We start from the raw sequence: 19,746 nt of genomic DNA, 5'->3' as shown, positions 1-19,746 counted from the left end.
ACACACACACACACACACACACACACACACACACACACACACACACACACACATTTATAGGATCCATGTCCAGCATGGAGCCCAAGGCAGGGCTTGAACTTACAACCCTTAGATCAAGACCTGAGCTGAGATCAAGAGTCAGATGCATAACCACCTGAGCCACCCAGGCACCCCTCAACTCTTCAGTTTTAATACGAGGATTTACTGACATACACACACACACAGGTCTGGGAATTAACAGACTAGGATTTTAGTAGCAGTTTGCGCTAAATAACTACGTGGCAACTATTAATTCATTACAAAGAGATATACCTTTAGAGGTTCTTCCTGATCTAAAATAAAAACCTAAATAAAAAGTATTTTTTAGAAATAGCTGAGGGCAGTCGGTTAAGCGTCCGACTTCAGCCAGATCACGATCTCGCGGTCCATGAGTTCGAGCCCCGCGTCGGGCTCTGGGCTGATGGCTCAGAGCCTGGAGCCTGTTTCCGATTCTGTGTCTCCCTCTCTCTCTGCCCCTCCCCCATTCATGCTCTGTCTCTCTCTGTCCCAAAAATAAATAAACGTTGAAAAAAAAAATTAAAAAAAAAAAAAAAAAAAGAAATAGCTGAGGGATTTTACGGTCTTTCAACTATGGCCTGGACTCTGCAAGGATGTTAACAGCAAAACTCTAGAACACTGAAAATAATTCATAGAAAAAGAACTACTAACATGTGAATTTCAACTATTTGTGTTATTATAATTCTAAAATACAGAAATAAATGAGTCCTATCAGGTAGACTTTAGATCATGAGAAATGAGTGAAAGCATTCTCTTCACAGTAAATATGGTAACAGAGAAGGAATTAAAAGACCTTTATGTGAGGGCCTATAGGTACATCTATTATGATGATGGGATTTTAATATTACTTAAAAGCAACTCAGAAAATTTCAAATTTGTATTTACTCAAACCTCACTAATTCAGACAGATCATGTAACTGAATGGCAAAATTAAAGTTTCATAAGCAAGTTACAGTCGTTTTGCATTTAAACCCATTTATTTGAGCAAACTAAGATATTAATTGAAAAGAAAACTATTTAAATACTTAACAGGGAAAATAATCAACTATGTGTATAAAATGTATTAAACGCACAGAACTATAATCTTAATCAGTAAATCTGAAAGCAGTGAAACTTGTTTCATTTTCTCCAAAGCTAAAACCTAAGTGAACTTCAAAACAAAGCTACACAGACAAAAGATAAACCTGCTTGGTTTCATACAATGCGTTCTCTCTCCTCTTCTTTTTCCAGATCATCTTCATTTTGCCCTTCATCATGTAAAACCACAGAAGATGGTGCCACCCACTGATTCTTCGGAAGAAGCTCTACAGCCACAATATCTTCATGAACAGCTCGGTTTAAATGTTTAAGTCCCTGTAAGATTATCTGTGTAAAACAGCAAATGACATGTGTCCAGATATTTTTAATGACAATATAAGAATGGGAAGGCTGCCTAACAGAAGAGATATCCTGAATGTTTCGACGTATCTCCAGTTCTCCTTTATATTTTTTCCTCTTCTATAGTGTCCCTTTACTCTGTCCTCTCAATTTCTCAATATCAAGTTGAGAATACATGTCAGAAAGTAGGGGCTGTGTTCATGGCTCCACCATAAATAACTCTTACTTTAGTACCAAAAGATCTTGGGACAATTTCTTAATCTAAATCTCAGAGTACAGACAGGTAGCATGAAAAAGAGTACCTGCTTTCATAAGCACAGGTGGAAATTAAGTGAAATGCGGCATTCAAAGCATCTAAAAGACTACCTGGCAAATAGTGAGCACCCAAAAATGATTACTATTTGCTTTAAAGTGTGTGAAGCCCTCTGGAGCAATTCTCTGTTATGTAAACAGCATGTCACATAACTAGCCATCATTCAGAAAACAGGCACAGCCTACCTTTTGATTAAATTTTCATTTTCTTAAAAATGGCTAAATAAAAAGTTCTTTTCTTCAATAAGAAGTTTTCTAAAATAGTGATTCATTCTATCATCTATGATCTCTCACATAGCTGCCTTTAAGCTGATACACTTTGAAGGGTAAATTTAAATTCTCATACAAAATTTTAAACACTGATGAAAGAAATCATGAACAAAAACTATTTTACTGCATATGGAATTTATGTACACAACACTTGCCTCTTTATTTTCTTCATCATCTCCATGAACCCATACTGTAGCTTCTAAGTAATTTTCCCTGCTGGCTCTAAATGTTCCCTGAAGGTATGTACCAGATTTTATGCCCTGTTGCAGCTTACTTAAAGGAAGATGCTCTGAAAATATTATTCTTCCACTTTCTATTTCATTCTGTGAAATAAGCAAACCAAAAGATGTGGTTAGTATGTGAATCTTCCACACGCTCCATACACAACTATTATTATCACTATCAGGTATTGTTTTTAAAAGACCTTCCACATTATGGAATATACAGCTCCAGTATATATAGCACAGTAAGAAAAAAATTCTTTCTATTCTTAGGGCAACTTACACAAATATTTCAATTTCATTACCATCAGGCGTTTAGCCACAGATGTCACTAATAAATTCTGCGTGTCCCTTCCTCCCACACCAGGCCTCCCAAAATGAAGGTGTGTAGTTAGCAGGTCAGATGAGTGGGTAGGTAAGTAAAGTGTTTTTGAAGGCTCAGTTCCATGAACAGAGTGCATTTACAAGAAAAGAACAAGAAAAGCTGTTTCTATTTTGGACATGTTAAATAGTTAAGAAATAAGATAGAAGCAGGTCAGGAAGTGCTTCAAGTCTGCCACAACACCTGTTAGGATTCTTAGAGACCTCAACATCCAAAACCCGCACTGCTTGGCTCCTTTAACTACCCTTTTCATCTCCCACAATTTTCCACCTTCCAAAGAGATAACTTTATTCCTTCTCCTTTTTTCTTTAACTCTCCCATTTCCCTGTTTTCCTGCCTCACTCAGATGAGTGACTTCAATCTCCATACTGAGAATCAAAAGCAGTCACTAGAGACCTACCTCATCCTCCAACCACTGCATCTGTCCACCTACCTGATCGATACCAAAACCTCAGATTTCTCTCTTGTGACAATGAATAGAATGATTCTGTTGGTTGGGCGCTACTATCTCCTCTGCTCCATTCAAGGACTCTGTCCTGTGATGATCTCCTCTCTAGGGTCAAACTCCCCCCCTACCTCCACTACAACATTCGTACCATCATATCAACTTGGAATAACCTAGTAAATATAGTTAATTAATTTTAGGTTCTCTGGCCTGACCCTCTGTTCCACTTGACACCAGTATGCCACCAAAGCATTATCTGTAATTGCTGTGTATCTCCTTCTTCACCCGCACCCTCAGGAATCCATTATAATCAAGTTTCACTGTCAGTCAACAAAAGCCATTACTGTTGAGGTCGCTAATAATATATTGTCTCAGCTACTTCAGTGCTCCATTCTCAGTCTGACCAAGACTTCTTCAAATGACCTTTCCTTCCCTGAGACCCTTTAGCATCCAAATCATCCTTCATTGGGTTTGTCACAGTTCTCTGGCAGCTCCTACTTAGGCTCCTCTGTGCATTCTCCTTTTCCTGATCACTAAATGTTGGGACTGTCCCAAGACTTGGTTACAGTCTCTTTTCTTCTTTATCCGTATTTATTCTCAGATCATTTCCTCCCATCGTGTCATTTCTTCCCACCTAAAACAATACCAACAAAACCTCTTGACCCCTCTTACTCTCCAAAAACCACCCCTTTCTCTCCTTCCCATGGCAGCATCAGAAGTGTTGTAATACTGTAATCCCCCTCTTCCCATTTTTTTCACCTATTCTAGTCAAACTTCTGCCTCCCGACTGTCAAAACTACTCTGGATAGTACCTCTCACCCCCACAAATGTCATTATGCTAAATCCAATCATCAGTTCCCATGAATTTGACTTAGCAACATTTGACACAATGATCACCCCCTCCTCCTTGAAACGTTTTCTGTACTGGGCTTCCAAGAACTTCACACTCACCTGCTTTTCCTCTTGTATCTTATTTACTGGTTCCCCTCATGTTTCTGACTTCTTCTTAGAGAGCCCAAGGGCTCTTGGACCTCTTCTCTGTTCAGCCTACGCTCATTTCCTTATATCAGGGCCGCTCCAACTACGGCCCACGCACCAAGTCCAACCCACTGCCTGGTTCTGGTAAATTACATTTCATTGGAACACACCCAGGCTCACTCATTTATCTATTATTGATAGTTGCTCTCATGCTACAACAGCAGAATTTGTGAGAGAGACCATATAGCCTGCAAAGCTAAAAAAAAAATCCACAATCTGATCCTTTACCAAAAAAGCTTGCCAGGGAGAAAATATTTGCAGATCATGTACCTGATAAGAAACTTGTATCCAGATTATAAAAAAGAACCTTTATGACTCGGTAATAAAAAGCCAACCCAACTAAAAATCAAGCAAAGCATTTGAATAGACATGTACACGCACATATATAAATTAAAAAATATATTACACATAATATACAAATGGCCAAGCTCATGAAAAATTGTTCAGCACCCTGTTATTAAGGAAATGCAAATTAAATCAAAACCTCAATGAGGTATCACTTGACACTCTTTAAAATGGCTATAATGAAAAAGATAGACAACATGTACTGACGAGAATATGGAGAAACTGGAACTCTCATACACTGCTGGGAGAAATGTAAACTGTGGCACACACTGGGAAAGTCTAACAGATCGTCAAAAAGTTAAACGTAAAATTACCATATGATGAAGCAAGTCCACTTGCACATACCTAACTATGTATCAAAGACAAACAAAAGTGGTCAAGAAAGACCACATTTTACATTACTCCATTTATATGAAATGGGACAGCTTACAGAGATAGGTTAGCAGTTGGGTGGGGCTAAAGCAAAGGCATTTCAGGGACAGACTGAGATCGGTGGTAATGGATATGGATTTATTTTGGAAGAGAAGACAATGTTCTAAAATTGGATTGTGGTGATGGCTGCACAATCTTGTAACTATACTAAAAAATGTACGTCTTAAATAGATGGGTTGCATGGTATGGGACTTATACTTCAACAAACCTATTTAAAAAAAAAAGTCGTCTATGCCAATCCTGGCCTCACATTTTCTCATTTGGTCTTGTGGCTTTATACGCCACCTGTATGTTGATGAGATCCACATTCATCTCTCTAGTATGTCTGTATGTCTAGTCCTAAACTCTCTCAAGGGCTACAGATTTGCATATCCAACTGCTCATACCATAAAGCCCGACAGCTCTAACAGTTACCTCAAACTTAAATGTCTGAAATCGTACCTCTGATTTTTCACTCAATCTCACTCGCTCCCTTCAACCTGTGTAAATAAAGCAATACTAGCCACCTAGTTGCTCAGGTCAAACACCTAAGGTCATCCATATTTTTCATAGCCCCAACCAATCTACACCAAGTCCTAAAACATCTATCTGTAACATATACCCAATATCTGACTACTTCCCACTACCTTAACTGCTACTACCATGGTCCAATTTTCTACCCTGCCGAGTCCTAAAATATCCTGACTAGAGGACCCTGCTTCTAATCTGTTCTCTTAGAGCAGCCAGATGGATCTTATTATTCTCCCATTCAACCTCTGTCCAGCACTCATGGACTAAAATCTAAGGTGTTCACCATGACTCATTAAATCCTATGTGATCTGGTCCCTGCCTTATTGTTCACTTCATTTGTAACATTTTCTCCCTTGCTTACTCTATCCTAGGCACACTTTTCACTGTCTCTGGATCTTGCCAACTATTCTAACTTCAGAGCCTTTGAACTTGCTAGCTGCCTTCTGTAAGAAATGCTCTTCCCCAGTTACTAACATGGTTAATGCCCTAACATAATTCAACTAAAACGTCCCTGTCTTAAAGCAAATTTGCTTAATTAGTATCCTTTACATCTCAGCTTAGACATTACTTGCACCAGGAAGCCTTGACATCACAAATCTGGATTAGGTACTAAGTACAGTCAGTTCTCCTATGCTTGTTTTGAAAACATGAATGGATTCTGATGCAACTAACATATTAAAAGATACTGGGTGAACACAGGAAACTGCAGCTAGCTGAACAAAGCTGCTCAGGAACCCGCAAAACACACTCACCTCTCCAACGTCTGTTACCTCAGATTCCACATCATCTTCACGTACCTAACAACTTTTTGTCCAAATTTAGATAACTCTCTTTCCACCACTTCACTCAGTTTTTGAGTGTGCCCCAACCTCATTTTCCCGTTAGCTCTGCTGCCTTTAATACATGAATTTGCATGACACAGTGAACTTGAATATACATGTTGTATTACAACAGAACTGGCTGGAATTTCACCCTATCCTACACTAACCTTAAAACAATCCTTGATCAAATATTATACATTACCAATGTTAGACTACTTCTTTCTCTTTCTAGACCAGTGCTATCCAAAACAACTTTGAGATAGGAATATGCTTTCTGTGATCTCCAATATGGTAGCCATGGGACACAAGTGTGAGCACTTCTAAGGTGAGTAATGCAACTGAGATTTAAACTGATTTAAATCTGAATTAAACTTAAACAGCCAGATGCAACTAGTGGCTACCTGTTAGAGCAGTCTCTGAATCTATATTCTAAAAAAAAAAAAAAAAAAAAATCAAGCCCACCTTTTATTTTCTCACTTCCTTTTAGTTTTGTAAAATAATCATGATCGAAGATAAGCAGGGTGAAGGAAAGACTGGATGTCTGTCTAATGTCCTACCATATAAAATCTGTTTCTATAATAACAATAGCTGCCATTTACATTTACCGTAGCTGTGTGCCATGCAGTGAAATAAGAATTTTATTAATACTGTTATTTTACTTCACTCTTATACCCATGCTACGAAGTCATTGCTAAATCTACCTTACATATAAGGAAGTGAGTGCCCATGAGGTTCACTGATTCACTCAGCATGCTCTCCCATATCCCACTATTGTAGGAATCCCTTTATTCCTCTTTCTGCCTCTAACTTTGCCCTTGATACAATGCATCATCTTACAAATTGGAATCAGAATGGTCTTTCCAATGAATAACATTTCTGACCATTCTCCCCCATTCCTCCCAGGCACACTCTCATATACTCTTAATTTCTTTCAGCCTGCCTTTATGAGGTAGGAAGCCCAGAATCCTATCTGCTATCTTTCTCTTCATAGCAGTCCTTTAGAATAAGATAGTTTAAAAATTACTGACCTACAGAATAAATTCTAGACCTTCGTTAGATGGCCCCTACCCTTCCTGTGCTATCTCTTACGGTTCCTTCCCTTCTTCCTTCAGGACTAATGCTACAGCTTTATGCTCTCTGTCTGCACTGCACACTACTTCCTTATTGGTCAAATACTTATGCCTTATTCACAAACCAGCTATGGATTCCTTTATCCATTCATTCTAATGGTGCCACCATGTGACAGGTCCTACTCAGGTTGCTGAGAGTGTATTAATGAACAGTGCTAGTTTAGAAAGTCTTTCTTTAAGAATGGCATTTTCAGGGGCATCTGGGTGGCTCAGTTGGTTGGGCATCAGACTTCGGCTCAGGTCATGATCTCAAGGTTCGTGAGTTCGAGCCCCCATCAGGCTCTCTGCTGTTAGCACAGAGCCTGCTTTGGATCCTCTGTCTCCCTCTCTCTCTCTGCTCCTCCCCCGCTCTTTCTTTCCCTCTCAGAAATAACAAACATTAAAAAAAATTTTTTTTAATGTTATTTTAATAAGCCTATTATAGTCACTCTTGTTTATAACCCAGCTCCTAATGAATTCCAGCTTACCTACTGATATTCCAATTTTTAAATTTGTTTAACTGTAAATCTAATATCCCAAAGTGGCCATTTTAATACTTTCACTTTTCAAAAACAAAATAAAACAAACTCAAACTTACCCCTTCTTCAGACAAACAAGCAAGACGATCTATGAGTTCTGGGTTAGCAGTTAGGCTCTTTACATATTCTTCACCTGAAAAGTAAGTTTTGTTGTTCTCAATAAAATCAAGTGATTTTTTTTTAGATAAGAAAACATGAATAATGTTGTTTATATTACATCAATTCTTTTTTAAACCTGCATCTGTTGATATAGTCATGTCTAAGCAGAAATATCAGGTTAAGCACATCTATGAGTTTTTATTGCAAAACCAAGTACAAAGGGTGATGGGGAAAGTTACCAGCCACTGGCCACCACAATTTACTTGGCTGAGAAATGCTGAGAAATTTAAAAATGCAAAATATCACATGAAGTTACATAGAAACATGAAAATATTAAATATTCAAGTGACCATCTGACCAAGGGTCTGATGGTAGTTCATATTTGCAAATGCCTATAAAAATTAACAGCTTCAGGGCATCTGACTGGCTCAGCTGGTTACGTGTTTCACTCGATTTCAGCTCAGGTCATGATCTCACAGTTTGTGGGTTTGAGCTCTGCATTGGACTCTCTGCACTGACAGTGAGCCTGCTTGGGGACTCCCTCTCTCTCTGCCCTTCCTCCACTGGCATGTGCTCTCCCTCTCTCAAAACCAAATGATGAGAGGCGCCTGGGTGGCTCAGTCAGTTAAGCGTCTGACTTCGGCTCAGGTCAAGATCTCGCAATTTGTGAGTTCGAGTCCCGCGTCAGGTTCTGTGCTGACAGCTCAGAGCCTGGAGCCTGCTTTCAATTCTGTGTCTCCCTCTCTCTCTCCGCCCCTCCCCCACTCACACTCTCACTCTCTCTCTCTCTCTCTCAAAAATAAACATTAAAAAAAATTTTAAAAAAACAAAAAACAGATAAACTAAAAAAAAAAAATTAACAGTTTCTACATTTAGACTTACAAGTGAAAGCTGGTATTCCTTCTTCTATGGCTTTTTCTTTGTTTTTCTTGTCATTTGTTATGAAAATAACTTGCAGGTGATTCTCTGCTGACATTTTCTTCAAATGTTCATTGTACCATTTTGCTGCTACTCGAATAGCTCTATCATTTCTGTCATTAGCATTTTCTCCCTGTTCCTGTTCTACATAAGTTTCTCTAAATACAAAGGAGAAAATGAAGTAAATGAAAACCAATAGAAATAATATATAAAGTCTTAGGACATATATGCTAAACTTAAAAGTCCATGGTATGTATTTTCCTCTTGAGTGCATTCAGATTCATGCCTCAGGAAATATATGAGAACCTTATACTTTTTAAGACAATGATGGCTTGAAAAATAAGACAATCATGTTATTAATGAAACTATAAGAAGGCTAAAACAATTTTATTTCACAAAAAAATATTCAAGAGCAGAATTTATATTTTGGGTTGAGATCTGAAATACTTTATTGTAAAAACTATAATAAAACTTTGCAGGTTTGATAAGATATTATCTGAAGTATAAATTAACAGTAATTCTCAAAAGCTACAAAGAGGATGTTCTAATCATGATTCTACAGTCATTAAACACACAACACATACAAATTACCAACAGTAAGCACTTAATAAAATGGAAGAGGTTATCTAAAGACTGAAAAACCACATACAAATAATGACTGCATATTCCTTCCTAGTCTATCCACTCTAAATTCCCAAATATGTTGGCATACTTACTTCCTTAAAATTGCTTTTTTTTTTTTTTTTTTAAATTTTTTTTTTTCAACGTTTATTTATTTTTGGGACAGAGAGACAGAGCATGAACGGGGGAGGGGCAGAGAAAGAGGTGGACACAGAATCAGAAACAGGCTCTAGGCTCCGAGCCATCAGCCCAGAGCCTGACGCGGGGCTCGAACTCACGGACCGCGAGATCGTGGCCTGGCTGAAGTCGGACGCTTAACCGACTGCGCCACCCAGGCGCCCCTAAAATTGCTTTTCAAAGCCAAATTTAAATAACAAAATTTAGTGCAAAACTTTTAGTACTTACAAGTAATAGATTCAATTTTAGGATCTTAGACTTGTATTAATAGTTTTTAGAACTGCTTCATTCCTTACCATTAAATGCCCCTGCTACTGCTTTAAGCTTATCAGTTAGACACAATCATTAATTTCTGAATTGGTTTTAGCTTGACTTGAGCAATAGAATCTTGGATGAGATTTGCCCAAGTGTCCTAAGATTCTTCCCACCAACTCCAGTATTGTTAAGCTATATTCATTGCACTTAGGCAGAAAAACTGCTAACCTCTGATGAAGAATCTGATGATAATGCTCCACAAAAACCTGGTCTTTCTGCACTGAAAAACAAGTAAATTTTCTGAATTTCAAAAAGCTAAGAATAAGATGACTACAAGTGCTTTACCAATGATTTTTACAAGAATAATACCTAAATTGGCGCTATAAAAATAAAGAGAAGGAAAAAAAAAACAAGATGAAAACAGAGGGAGGCAAACCATAAGAAAATTTTAAATACAGAGAACAAACTGAGGGTTGCTGGAGGGGTGGGTTAAATGGTTGATGGGCATTAAGGAGAACATTTTTGGGGATGAGTGCTGGGTGTCATATGTAAGAGATGAACCACTGGGTTCTACTCTTGAAGCCAGGACTACACTGTGTGTTAACTAACTTGAATATAAATTTAAAAAAATAAATAAATAAGAGAAAATTGAGAAATTAAGTATTTTCAAATATGCATATTCCGATGAGATTTCATTACCAGAATTCTACCGTCTAATCTACTGAGGGTGATTTTGCTGCCCAGGAACATTTGACAATGTCTGGAAACATTCTGGGTTGTTACAACTCTGTGAATAGAGGGGGACTGGGGGGTCACTACAGGCATGTAGAAGCACAAGATACTGCTAAACATCCTATGATGTAAAAGACAGCCTATTCACAATAATTATTCAGTCCAAAATGTCAACAGTGCTAAGGAAGGTTGAGAAGCCTTAATGTAGTAAAGTATACTATACGTCAACCCAGATTATTTATGTAACAAAACAAATAACAATAAATGGGGGGGGGGGGAGAAGTAGCAATTTATTTTCACACCCTTATGCTGAAAGGGTGTAAATCTGAAATACAACAAAGAAGTCTGTTTCTTAACCTTATCTTCTTCAATGTGATCAGTTATAAGGTATTAGTTTAACTTTTAAAAACCCATTAATAAATCTGCTTTATATTGTTAAACCTCTCTTTCATAAACTCTTACATTTTATCAATCTATGTTGACATCAAATAACACAGTATTCTAGGAACCTAGGAAAATCTCATCTTCTAAGATTCTTTGAAAAAAAATTTTTAATGTTTTTATTTTTGAGAGAGAGAAGAGACTGAGCACGAGCCAGGGAGGGGCAGAGAGAGTGGGAGAGACACAGAATCCGAAGCAGGCTCCAGGCTCTGAGCTGTCAGCACAGAGCCCGATGCTGGGCTTGAACCCGCGGACCACGAGATCATGACCTGAGCCAAAGTCAGCCGCTTAACCGACTGAACCACCCAGGCACCCCATCATCTTCCAAGATTCTTATTGCTCAACTCATGCTAAAACCAACTCAAAATGAAAACGTTTTGGAAACAAAAGTACTGACTGCAGCCTAGGAGTCCAGAGACCTTAGTTCTAGGTTTGAACTAATCAATGACTACATGACCTTAGTGAGGTCCACTGAGCATTATGTCTGTACAATTGTGTAACAATCAAATAACACTCCCATAAGTACGAAACTTACCACATGTTTTCTGACAATGTCACGGTTACTGGCAGGAACTCTTCCCCAAATTTAGCCAATTGTATGGTTTTCTGGTAATTAACATAAAAATTTCCCCTACCTATGGTGCTCATTAGTGAACGTATAGAAATGCTTCTCCTGGTTATTAGTCACATCTCGGATTCGTTTATATACAGGAGCACTCCGATTTCTCACTTCTTGCAGAACCGTCTGCAGTACAATTACATTCCTGATAGCTGGGTCTTCAAGAACATCGATCTTAAAAGAATGAAAAAATAAGTAAAGTTAAACTTTCCTATGTTCACTGATAAGCTGTTTCTGCCAAACATAAAACTGTGTCGATTTAAAAAAACAAACACTAAATATACGTTAAACTAAGGAGCTATTTTGCTACAGAAAACCCTTCGGGTCTATTAGAGAATAGCACATATTAAACAGACTAAATACAAAACTTCGTAGAATTAAGACCGTTAATAAATAAATACGTTGGCCCACATGGTTTTTCATTCGTAGGCACTTACAAGCTGCCTGGGAGTCGCAGGCTGGAGGCCACAGAAGCCCAGGTCCCCGGCCTCCAGACTCTTAAAATCTAAGGCAGAAGAGACACCAGGAGTTAGAAAAATAACCTAAAATTCTTATGACTCCAAGAACTCAAAAAAAAAAACAAAAAACCCACACACAAAAAACCCCCACAATACAAAGAAAAGAACCTTGGCCTGGGGGACAGGAGGCAAGGGTCTGCCTCTCCCTAAGTAGGTAATGTTTTTCCAAGACGCGCCTCCTTGGGCCTCAATTTCCCTATTCTGTCACACCCCCTTCTCCTGGTGGTGCCGAAAAGACCCCGGATCTCCCGCCCTCGGACGCACCTGATGCAGCAGCACATTGGTGTCAGGAAGCAAGTAGTGCGGCCAGGGGCACAGGCTGCTCGCCGGATCCAGGGGCTGCGGCTCGAGGACCGGCCCCTCGTGGGCACCGCCGCACGCCGCGCACCCGGGCGCGCCGCAGCCGATGTCGTCCCGCAAGTAATGCTCGCGCACGATCTTCATCACGCCACCTGCCCGCGTCTTTTTTAAGAAAGTCTTGGACTTGAGCATCTTGCTGGCAGCGCAGAATCCCGACCCTTACCGCGCTCTTCCGGCGAAGAGTAACAAGCAGAAGCCCTACCGCACGACTGTACTTTACCCCGAAGTTCCCCCCTTCCCGCTCCAGGGTATTAGTAAATACCTCTCGCGGGAAAACGTCGAGGCTGACATTGGTTGGCTCTCTGAGGGCTGCGAGGATTGGGCAAAAACTAGAAGCTCGGGAGGATTGGCAGATCTCGGAGCCATTTCCATCACGATCTAGGCGGGACCTTCCTGTGGACCACAGCTCCCAGCATGCGTTGCTTCCCGCGTCGGGGTGGAACCAGTCTGAGTTCCGGCGACTGTACGCTGCCGCTTCCTCCGTCCTCCTCGGGGCGCGGAAGTGGTTGTCTTGGTGACGGGTCCTAACGGTCTCCGACCTGAGATTCCTCGTTGAGGGGCTGCAACCTGAGCTTATGTTCTGAGACGCTTTCAGGTCCTTGAAGTGGACGCGGTGGGTGGGTGGCTGGTCCAGCCTTCGACGTGGAGTAATTTGAAGCTTTCGAGGTAGCGCGCCGCTGGCCCTTCCTTTCCCGCGCGGGGTAGGGAATCCTAGGCTGCCAGGCTTGGTTTTTCTTCACTGTCGCACGTGTGGGCAGTCCCAGGCGCTGGTCCTTTGTAACCCAGATGCTGCCTCTCTCTGATTTCGCCTTTCTTTACCCTCTTTCCTTTGAAAGGAGGGGTGCCGTTTCCCCTCCATACATCTTTTTTTCTGATCATTCAGTTTAGAAAAACTGGTATCTGTAGTACCGTAAATAACTTACTATGTCGTTTAGTATTAAAACACGAGAATTTCTAAAACCCTTGTGAAAGGGTAAGAAATTCGATTTAAAACACTTGAATTTTTCTTTTCTACACTCTTGTTTTTATTCTATCTGGAAGTCTATTAAAACGTATTTATTTCACTGTCTTCCCATTCTTTAAAAGTCTTCAGTGTTGCCTCATTGTGGAGTAAATTTCGGACACATTTTGACACTTGAGGATTCTCTGGAATCTCGATTATTAAGGTCGTATGTGTGTTTGTATATGAGAGGTGGGGCGAGTCCTACTCAAATTCAGAAAGACTTGGCCCCAGCCGAACGACCACTATCTTCTGATGTTGGGTATATTCGCCAACCTTAATTCCTGCATGTTGTTTTTTTTTTTTTCCTTTTACTACTCTAAATCCTACTTCTACATAACCTTCCACCGATCAACTCAGAAGTGGCTAATCTCATCTTGAATGCGTGCTCCTTTTATTGATAGTGTTCCTGGGTACTACACACTTATGGCTTTTATCCTTTACGTCCAAGATTTCTTTGTTTCCTCCAAGTAAGATTCCGGCCCCCAGGACCAGGGTTTTTTATTCATCAAGCGCAAATTCATAGTCAGGCTTAATGAGCTTAATGTTTGACTTGAGCCATAGTTTACTAATCTGTCCTAAATGAGGGGTCCTCCAGATTGTCTAATAATTACTTAGGCATTCTTAGTGTCTCTTTAGTATTCTTTATGCTTTCCATTAAGAATGTTTGAGTACATTTAAATAAATATTTCTAATCCTCAGAAAATTGAAATAGAACTGGAGAAGAAAACTGACCCATAAAAAAGATGTCTCGAAAAATTGCCAAGGCATCAAAAAAGGTGAACATCTCTAGCTCTCTGGAATCTGAAGATATTAGTCTAGAAACAACAATTCCTACAGACGATATTTCATCATCAGAAGAACGAGATGGGAAAATTAAAATCACCCAGCAACTAATTGAACGTAAAGAACTACTTCATAATATTCAGTTACTGAAAATAGAACTATCCCAGAAAAATATGATGATAGACAACTTAAAAGTGGATTATCTTACAAAGGTAAGATTTGGTGTAATTTTTGTTACCTGTGTGCTTTATTGTCTTCAAACTGCAGATAAATAAGAATTAAAATTATGCATATGTAATCTGAACTTGATATGCTTATCATTTCAAGAAGTAAGTTATATTTTCTTGCATAGTTAAAAAAAAAAAAAACTTTCTGGAAGGAGAGAGGATGTGAATTATATTGCTGTGTACTGAACAAAAAGCCCTGAAGGAGGGGATGATTTGAAGTTGGGCAGGGATGAATTGCCTCTGTAAACTCAATTTTTTGAATCTAGCATGTGTGAGGTATATCTTTTTAGGTGTTTTTTCCAGCCAAGTTGTTTTCTGCTTCATTGCGAATTAACCCTGATGTAACTAGTTTGATAGGGACAATCAAGATCATAAGTAGGTTAGTGAGTCTGTATAGTCCTCTGTCCAGGGGATTTGGTTTCTTTGATATGTTTCTGTATGATAGTTAGTGTGTCTTAGAACCAAGTGGAATTTCAGTTACCATAGTGTTTAACAAGTGGTTTTTGCCAAATAAGAAGGGATGTCTTAGTCCTTGTTTTTTTTTTTTTTTTTCCTCTTGTGTGTTTATTTATAGGTATGGAGTATTTTATGTAAGACCTGGTAAAATTGTCACTAGTTCTAAGAAATTTACAGTGATTTCAGAAAGATAGGAGACACTTCTTAATTCTTACTACTTCTGTCTCTGAGAAAAATCTTTTTTTTCCAACAGTAGATTCTCTACTTTTACTCTTGATCCCACCTCTTCCTACCCGCCCCCATTTTGTTGTTTCACTTACACTTTCTTTCCTGTTAAGTCAGCCTCCTATTTTAGCTCTTGCCAATTATACCAACATACTTCAGTATCTTGCCGCTAGAAAAAATTGTTGACCATCCCTCTCTAGGAAAATGAGGCGTCCTAAACCCCAACATCTTCATGAAGTAAAGAAGTAATTTAGGTACATTTTTTAAAAACATTAATGGCTAACTTTTATTGAGTGCTTATTCTGTACCATACATTGTTCTATGAGATTTTCATGTGTTACCTCATTTAAACCTCACAACAACTCTGTGAGGTGTAAGTGCTTTTAGGAGGATCTTCCTTGCCCCTTAACATTAAATGAATCAATATGATAAATTAGCCCACTTCCTGATATTTGGTAAAAGCACACAATATTAGTTATTGTTGCTGTTGTCTACTAAAATAATATCCTCATTTTTCACCCATTTTATTTTCTATACTTTATATGTGTATTCATAGGAGCTACCTGACTTTTTTTGGTATCTGTCTCTTTTAATGGACTGTAAGGTTCATGAGAACAGGGGTTTCTTTGTAGTCTTGTGTCTCATCATCTCCAGCACTTAAAACAGTTCCTGACACGTTGTAAGTATGCAACTGTTTCTTAAATGAGGGACTGAACTCCATTTCACTTTGGATAAAACAGAATCACAAGTGGTTAATAGCATATGAAGGCCATTTAGATGGAAGTGATGGAGCCAGGTAGGATTCAAACCAAGAGATCTAAAGCCCATACTCTTAGTGAATCTCCTAACATGTTCTTAGGTTGTCTATACAGTCACCTACTTAGGTGACTTGGTCTAGACTAGGTCACTTGGTATTTTACCAGTGTGTCCAGTGGTTTTCTGTTACAATAGTTTCCTATTGTTGATTGTTTCCTGTTGTCTATCTGTTTCTGTCTGCCCTTGGGCAGATCCCTTAACTTTGTTATTCTCTTATTTTCTGTAAAATAAGAAAAATAGTAGTATTTACTTCATGGAGTTGTTGGGAAGATTCAATTAATCAATGTACATAGCTCATGATACCTGCAGTAAAATAAGTAACTATAGCCGCTATACTTATTCAACACTATATTATTTTTGTACCACGAAGTGCTTAGTACAGTTTTTATTGTTGTGGTTTTCCAGTTGGACCGCAAATGTAGAAAACCGGATTAGCATATTCCTGAGTTTATGTCACCTAATCATCACTGATCCTTGCCAAGGCCATTTATTTTTCTTCAATATTTACTTAATTTATTTTGAGAGAGCGAGAAAGAGCACATGCTCATGCAGGAGTGACAGAGAGGGAGAGAGAGAATCCCAAGCAGGGATTCATTCAGTCAGCACACTATCAGCACAGAGCCCGACATGGAGCTCCATCCCACGAACTGTGAGATCAGACCTGAGCCCAGCTCAGGAGTAGGATGCTTAACAGACTGAGTCACCCAGGCGCCCCAAGGCCACTTTTTATTTTGTGTACTTTTTTTATTCCCATGGCTCATTTCCCTTCTCTATTCAACCGTTTTAATGGGTTTTTTTTAAACATTTGTTCTTGAAAATGGGTATTTTTCTTATTTTTTTCCTTTACATAAATGTAAGTTGCATGTTTTGCTTTAGAGTTTATCTCTTTCATAGTTTTTATTTTTTTTCCCAACTCAGTGCTGCTTTTGAAGTCATAATTGTTACTATGGTATATCTAGTCTTCTGCTTCTAACTTCAACACAATTATCTCTGTGTGTGTCTACCAATCTATCCATCCACTACCACAGTGATAGGCACTTAGGATGCCGCCCAACTCTTTGCCACCACATGCAACATGGCCTTCTATAGACATTTCTCTTCTGGACCTGTGTGACCATTTCTTTGGCATGTATACTCAGGAGTAGAATTTCTGGCTCACAGGGTATATGTAGACTTAATTAAACTGAGCGTACTGTCAAATTACTCTCCAGAATAGCTGCCTCCACTACATTACCGTGCTCTTTTGTCCATGAGCAGTAGGGTTGTTTTGCTTAGAGACCCTTTGGGAGTAAGATGTTTGCTGTCAGATATATGGAAAAATACTATACGGTAGAAGAATTACACTTCTGTAATTCATCAAATCCAAGGCAACTTGATTGTAAAGTGGACCCTTACTTGTATCACTGAGATTAAGAACTGCCAAGTTAAATTGTTACGTGCTAGAGATTGTAAAATGCATTCCAGTTTCAGAGATGTAATTTGTGAAGAAGTTAGATTAGAGTCTGAAGGAACAGAATTTTTAGCCACTTAGTTATTCTCTAAAGTTTACCAATACATTGAGCATTGGGGTTACGAGATGAACATCTCATTATTTAGCATTACAAAAAATTTCCCTCATCAGATTATCACTCCCTGATAATAGAAGTCACAGGAAAGGCAGATTTCTGCTGACTATAAACCTGTTTTTGCTATTAACATTTAAATGGCCTGATTGAAGTTACTGAGCTTCCTGTCATTGGAAGCATTCAAGTAATCCTGAAAGGTCAAATGTCATGATATAGGTATTTTTGCTGTGGAAAAAGGGTGGATCAGCTGTCCAGTGTTTTAGGGATTAAGTTCAGCTGTTAGTACCAGAGATTTAGAAAATGGTATCTGCCTAGACCAGAACTGTGGAAACAGTAGCTTACACAGGATAAGAATTTTGTTTCTCTGTTTTAACAGGAATCTGAAAATAGGTAGTTTAGGCTTGGTATGGTTATCCCTTGATATTGTTAGGAGCGCAGGTTCCTATTAACGTTTTTGCAGCTGTTTTAAGTATGTAGTTTTCACAGATGCCTGATCTACCTCCGGCACTGTATCCATGTTACAGGCAGAGATGAGAAGGGTAATAGGAAAATAGGCACATGCCAAAGGATTCAATTAAAGAGCTTTCCCAGAGGCTCAAGCCAGTGACCTCAATAAACCAGAACTAGAGGACAGCCTGGCAAAAAAAACTTTTATATGGCAGCAGTTTAAACCACAGTTTCAAAACCATTTGTATGAACAGACTGTAATTTGTTGACACACCATTGCAAAGGAACCTCTATTCATCTTTAGCCTTTTTTTTTTTTTACGTTAGTATTTTTCAAACATTTCATAATGATAAATTTGAAAGTTGACCATGTAATTTACCTCTTTCTTTTTTATGAAGATTGAAGAATTAGAGGAGAAACTTAATGATGCTCGTCACCAGAAGCAGCTACTGACATTGAGATTAGACAATCAATTGACTTTTCAACAGAAGGATGCCAGGTAAGAAAGTTTTTAAAAAGCAGCAATACCTATTTAGCCGTTAAAAGTAATTTCATTACCTGTTCGTGCATGTGATTGCAAGCTAAAATAAAGAAAGAAATTTTAAGTCAGTAATGGTAAGAATTTTTACATCCAGGCCAACCAAAAAAAAGTAGGTTATTTGATATGATACAATACACAAAATACAAAAAGTCAAAATTCAACGTTCATTCAACAAACTGTGCTGATGTAAGTGAGCCGTAAATGACAATGGAAGTTCTGTAAACTCCGCACCACTTAATATGCTTTCTGGATTAACCTTTCTTCATTTTCTCTGTAAAACACACTAATTCTTGTGGCCCATTTAACTCTGCCAAGTTTAAATTATCTTCTGTTTTGCCTGCATACTTTCTCCCAGCTCAGTTGTGTACTTACTTACCAAGAGTCCATTGTGTTTACCATCAAATATGCCTATGATGGTTGTACTTACTACAGTTATATAATTTAATTAAGAATGATGTAACCAGTGAAAGATATGCTGTTTCTGTGTAAACTATAGGAATTCTTTGGGACAATTAATAAAAGTGAGTAATTTTAAAAAATAATCATCAAAGTAAATAAAAGCAAGACAGATTTAAAAGTTGGGAACAAAAATCAAATCCATAAAAAGCATCCTCTCAGATTTCTTACCAAGTGTCTTTTAAGGTAAAGAAATTGAACTCGACAGGGGCGCCAGGGTGGCTTAGTCGGTTGAACGTCTGACTTCGGCTCAGATCATGATCTCGTGGTCTGTGAGTTCGAGCCCCGCGTCGGGCTCTGTGCTGACAGCTCAGAGCCTGGAGCCTGCTTCGGATTCTGGGTCTCCCTCTGTCTCTGCCCCTCCCCGCTCATGCTGTCTCTCTGTCTGTCAAAAATAAATAAACATTAAAAAAAAAATTTAAAGAAATTGAATTTGGCAATCATGAACAATGATTTTCACAAAAACAAAGCATACCTTTATATTTAAAAAAATTTTAAACCTACGTCGAAAATTTGGCGAGTAAATGCTGTTTTCTGTGTTTTAACTAGAAGTGAATGTGTAGGGGCGCCTGGCTGGCTCAGTCATAAGAGCATGTGACTCTTGATCTCAGGGTCGTGAGTTTGAGCCT

The 19,746-nt window shown here is 38.7% G+C and overlaps 2 protein-coding genes across 7 annotated transcripts in view; one reads left to right on the top strand and one right to left on the bottom strand.

The window, feature by feature from the left end:
- The window catches only part of DIS3 (DIS3 exosome endoribonuclease and 3''-5'' exoribonuclease), a 29,352-nt gene extending 16,556 nt beyond the window's left edge, over window positions 1-12,796 (bottom strand). Inside the window, exons 1-6 of one of the 3 annotated variants that reach the window (XM_040487381.1) lie at window positions 12,503-12,796; window positions 12,158-12,225; window positions 8,840-9,033; window positions 7,918-7,991; window positions 2,172-2,339; window positions 1,258-1,422 (exon numbers count right to left, since the gene is read on the bottom strand). In XM_040487381.1, coding sequence (XP_040343315.1) covers window positions 1,258-1,422; window positions 2,172-2,339; window positions 7,918-7,991; window positions 8,840-9,033; window positions 12,158-12,225; window positions 12,503-12,730 — 897 coding nt within the window. In that variant the 5' untranslated portion in view covers window positions 12,731-12,796. Of the gene's footprint in view, window positions 1-1,257; window positions 1,423-2,171; window positions 2,340-7,917; window positions 7,992-8,839; window positions 9,034-11,736; window positions 11,895-12,157; window positions 12,226-12,502 lie in introns of those variants that run through there. The other 2 variants (XM_040487379.1, XM_040487380.1) reach the window with 2 other exon arrangements.
- A 276-nt stretch (window positions 12,797-13,072) lies between these two features.
- Window positions 13,073-19,746, top strand: part of PIBF1 (progesterone immunomodulatory binding factor 1) — a 203,488-nt gene continuing 196,814 nt past the window's right edge. For 2 of the 4 annotated variants that reach the window (XM_040487377.1, XM_040487378.1), the window contains exons 1-3: window positions 13,073-13,264; window positions 14,301-14,596; window positions 18,519-18,619. In XM_040487377.1, coding sequence (XP_040343311.1) covers window positions 14,345-14,596; window positions 18,519-18,619 — 353 coding nt within the window. In that variant the 5' untranslated portion in view covers window positions 13,073-13,264; window positions 14,301-14,344. The remainder of the gene's footprint in view (window positions 13,265-14,300; window positions 14,597-18,518; window positions 18,620-19,746) is intronic. The other 2 variants (XM_040487375.1, XM_040487376.1) reach the window with 2 other exon arrangements.

This window comes from Herpailurus yagouaroundi, unplaced genomic scaffold (genome assembly GCF_014898765.1).
Source record: "Herpailurus yagouaroundi ecotype Mexico unplaced genomic scaffold, PumYag 164, whole genome shotgun sequence".
NCBI lineage: Eukaryota > Metazoa > Chordata > Mammalia > Carnivora > Felidae > Herpailurus > Herpailurus yagouaroundi.
The sequence above is the reverse complement of the archived record's forward strand: the minus strand, read 5'-3'. Positions and strand labels throughout refer to the sequence as shown.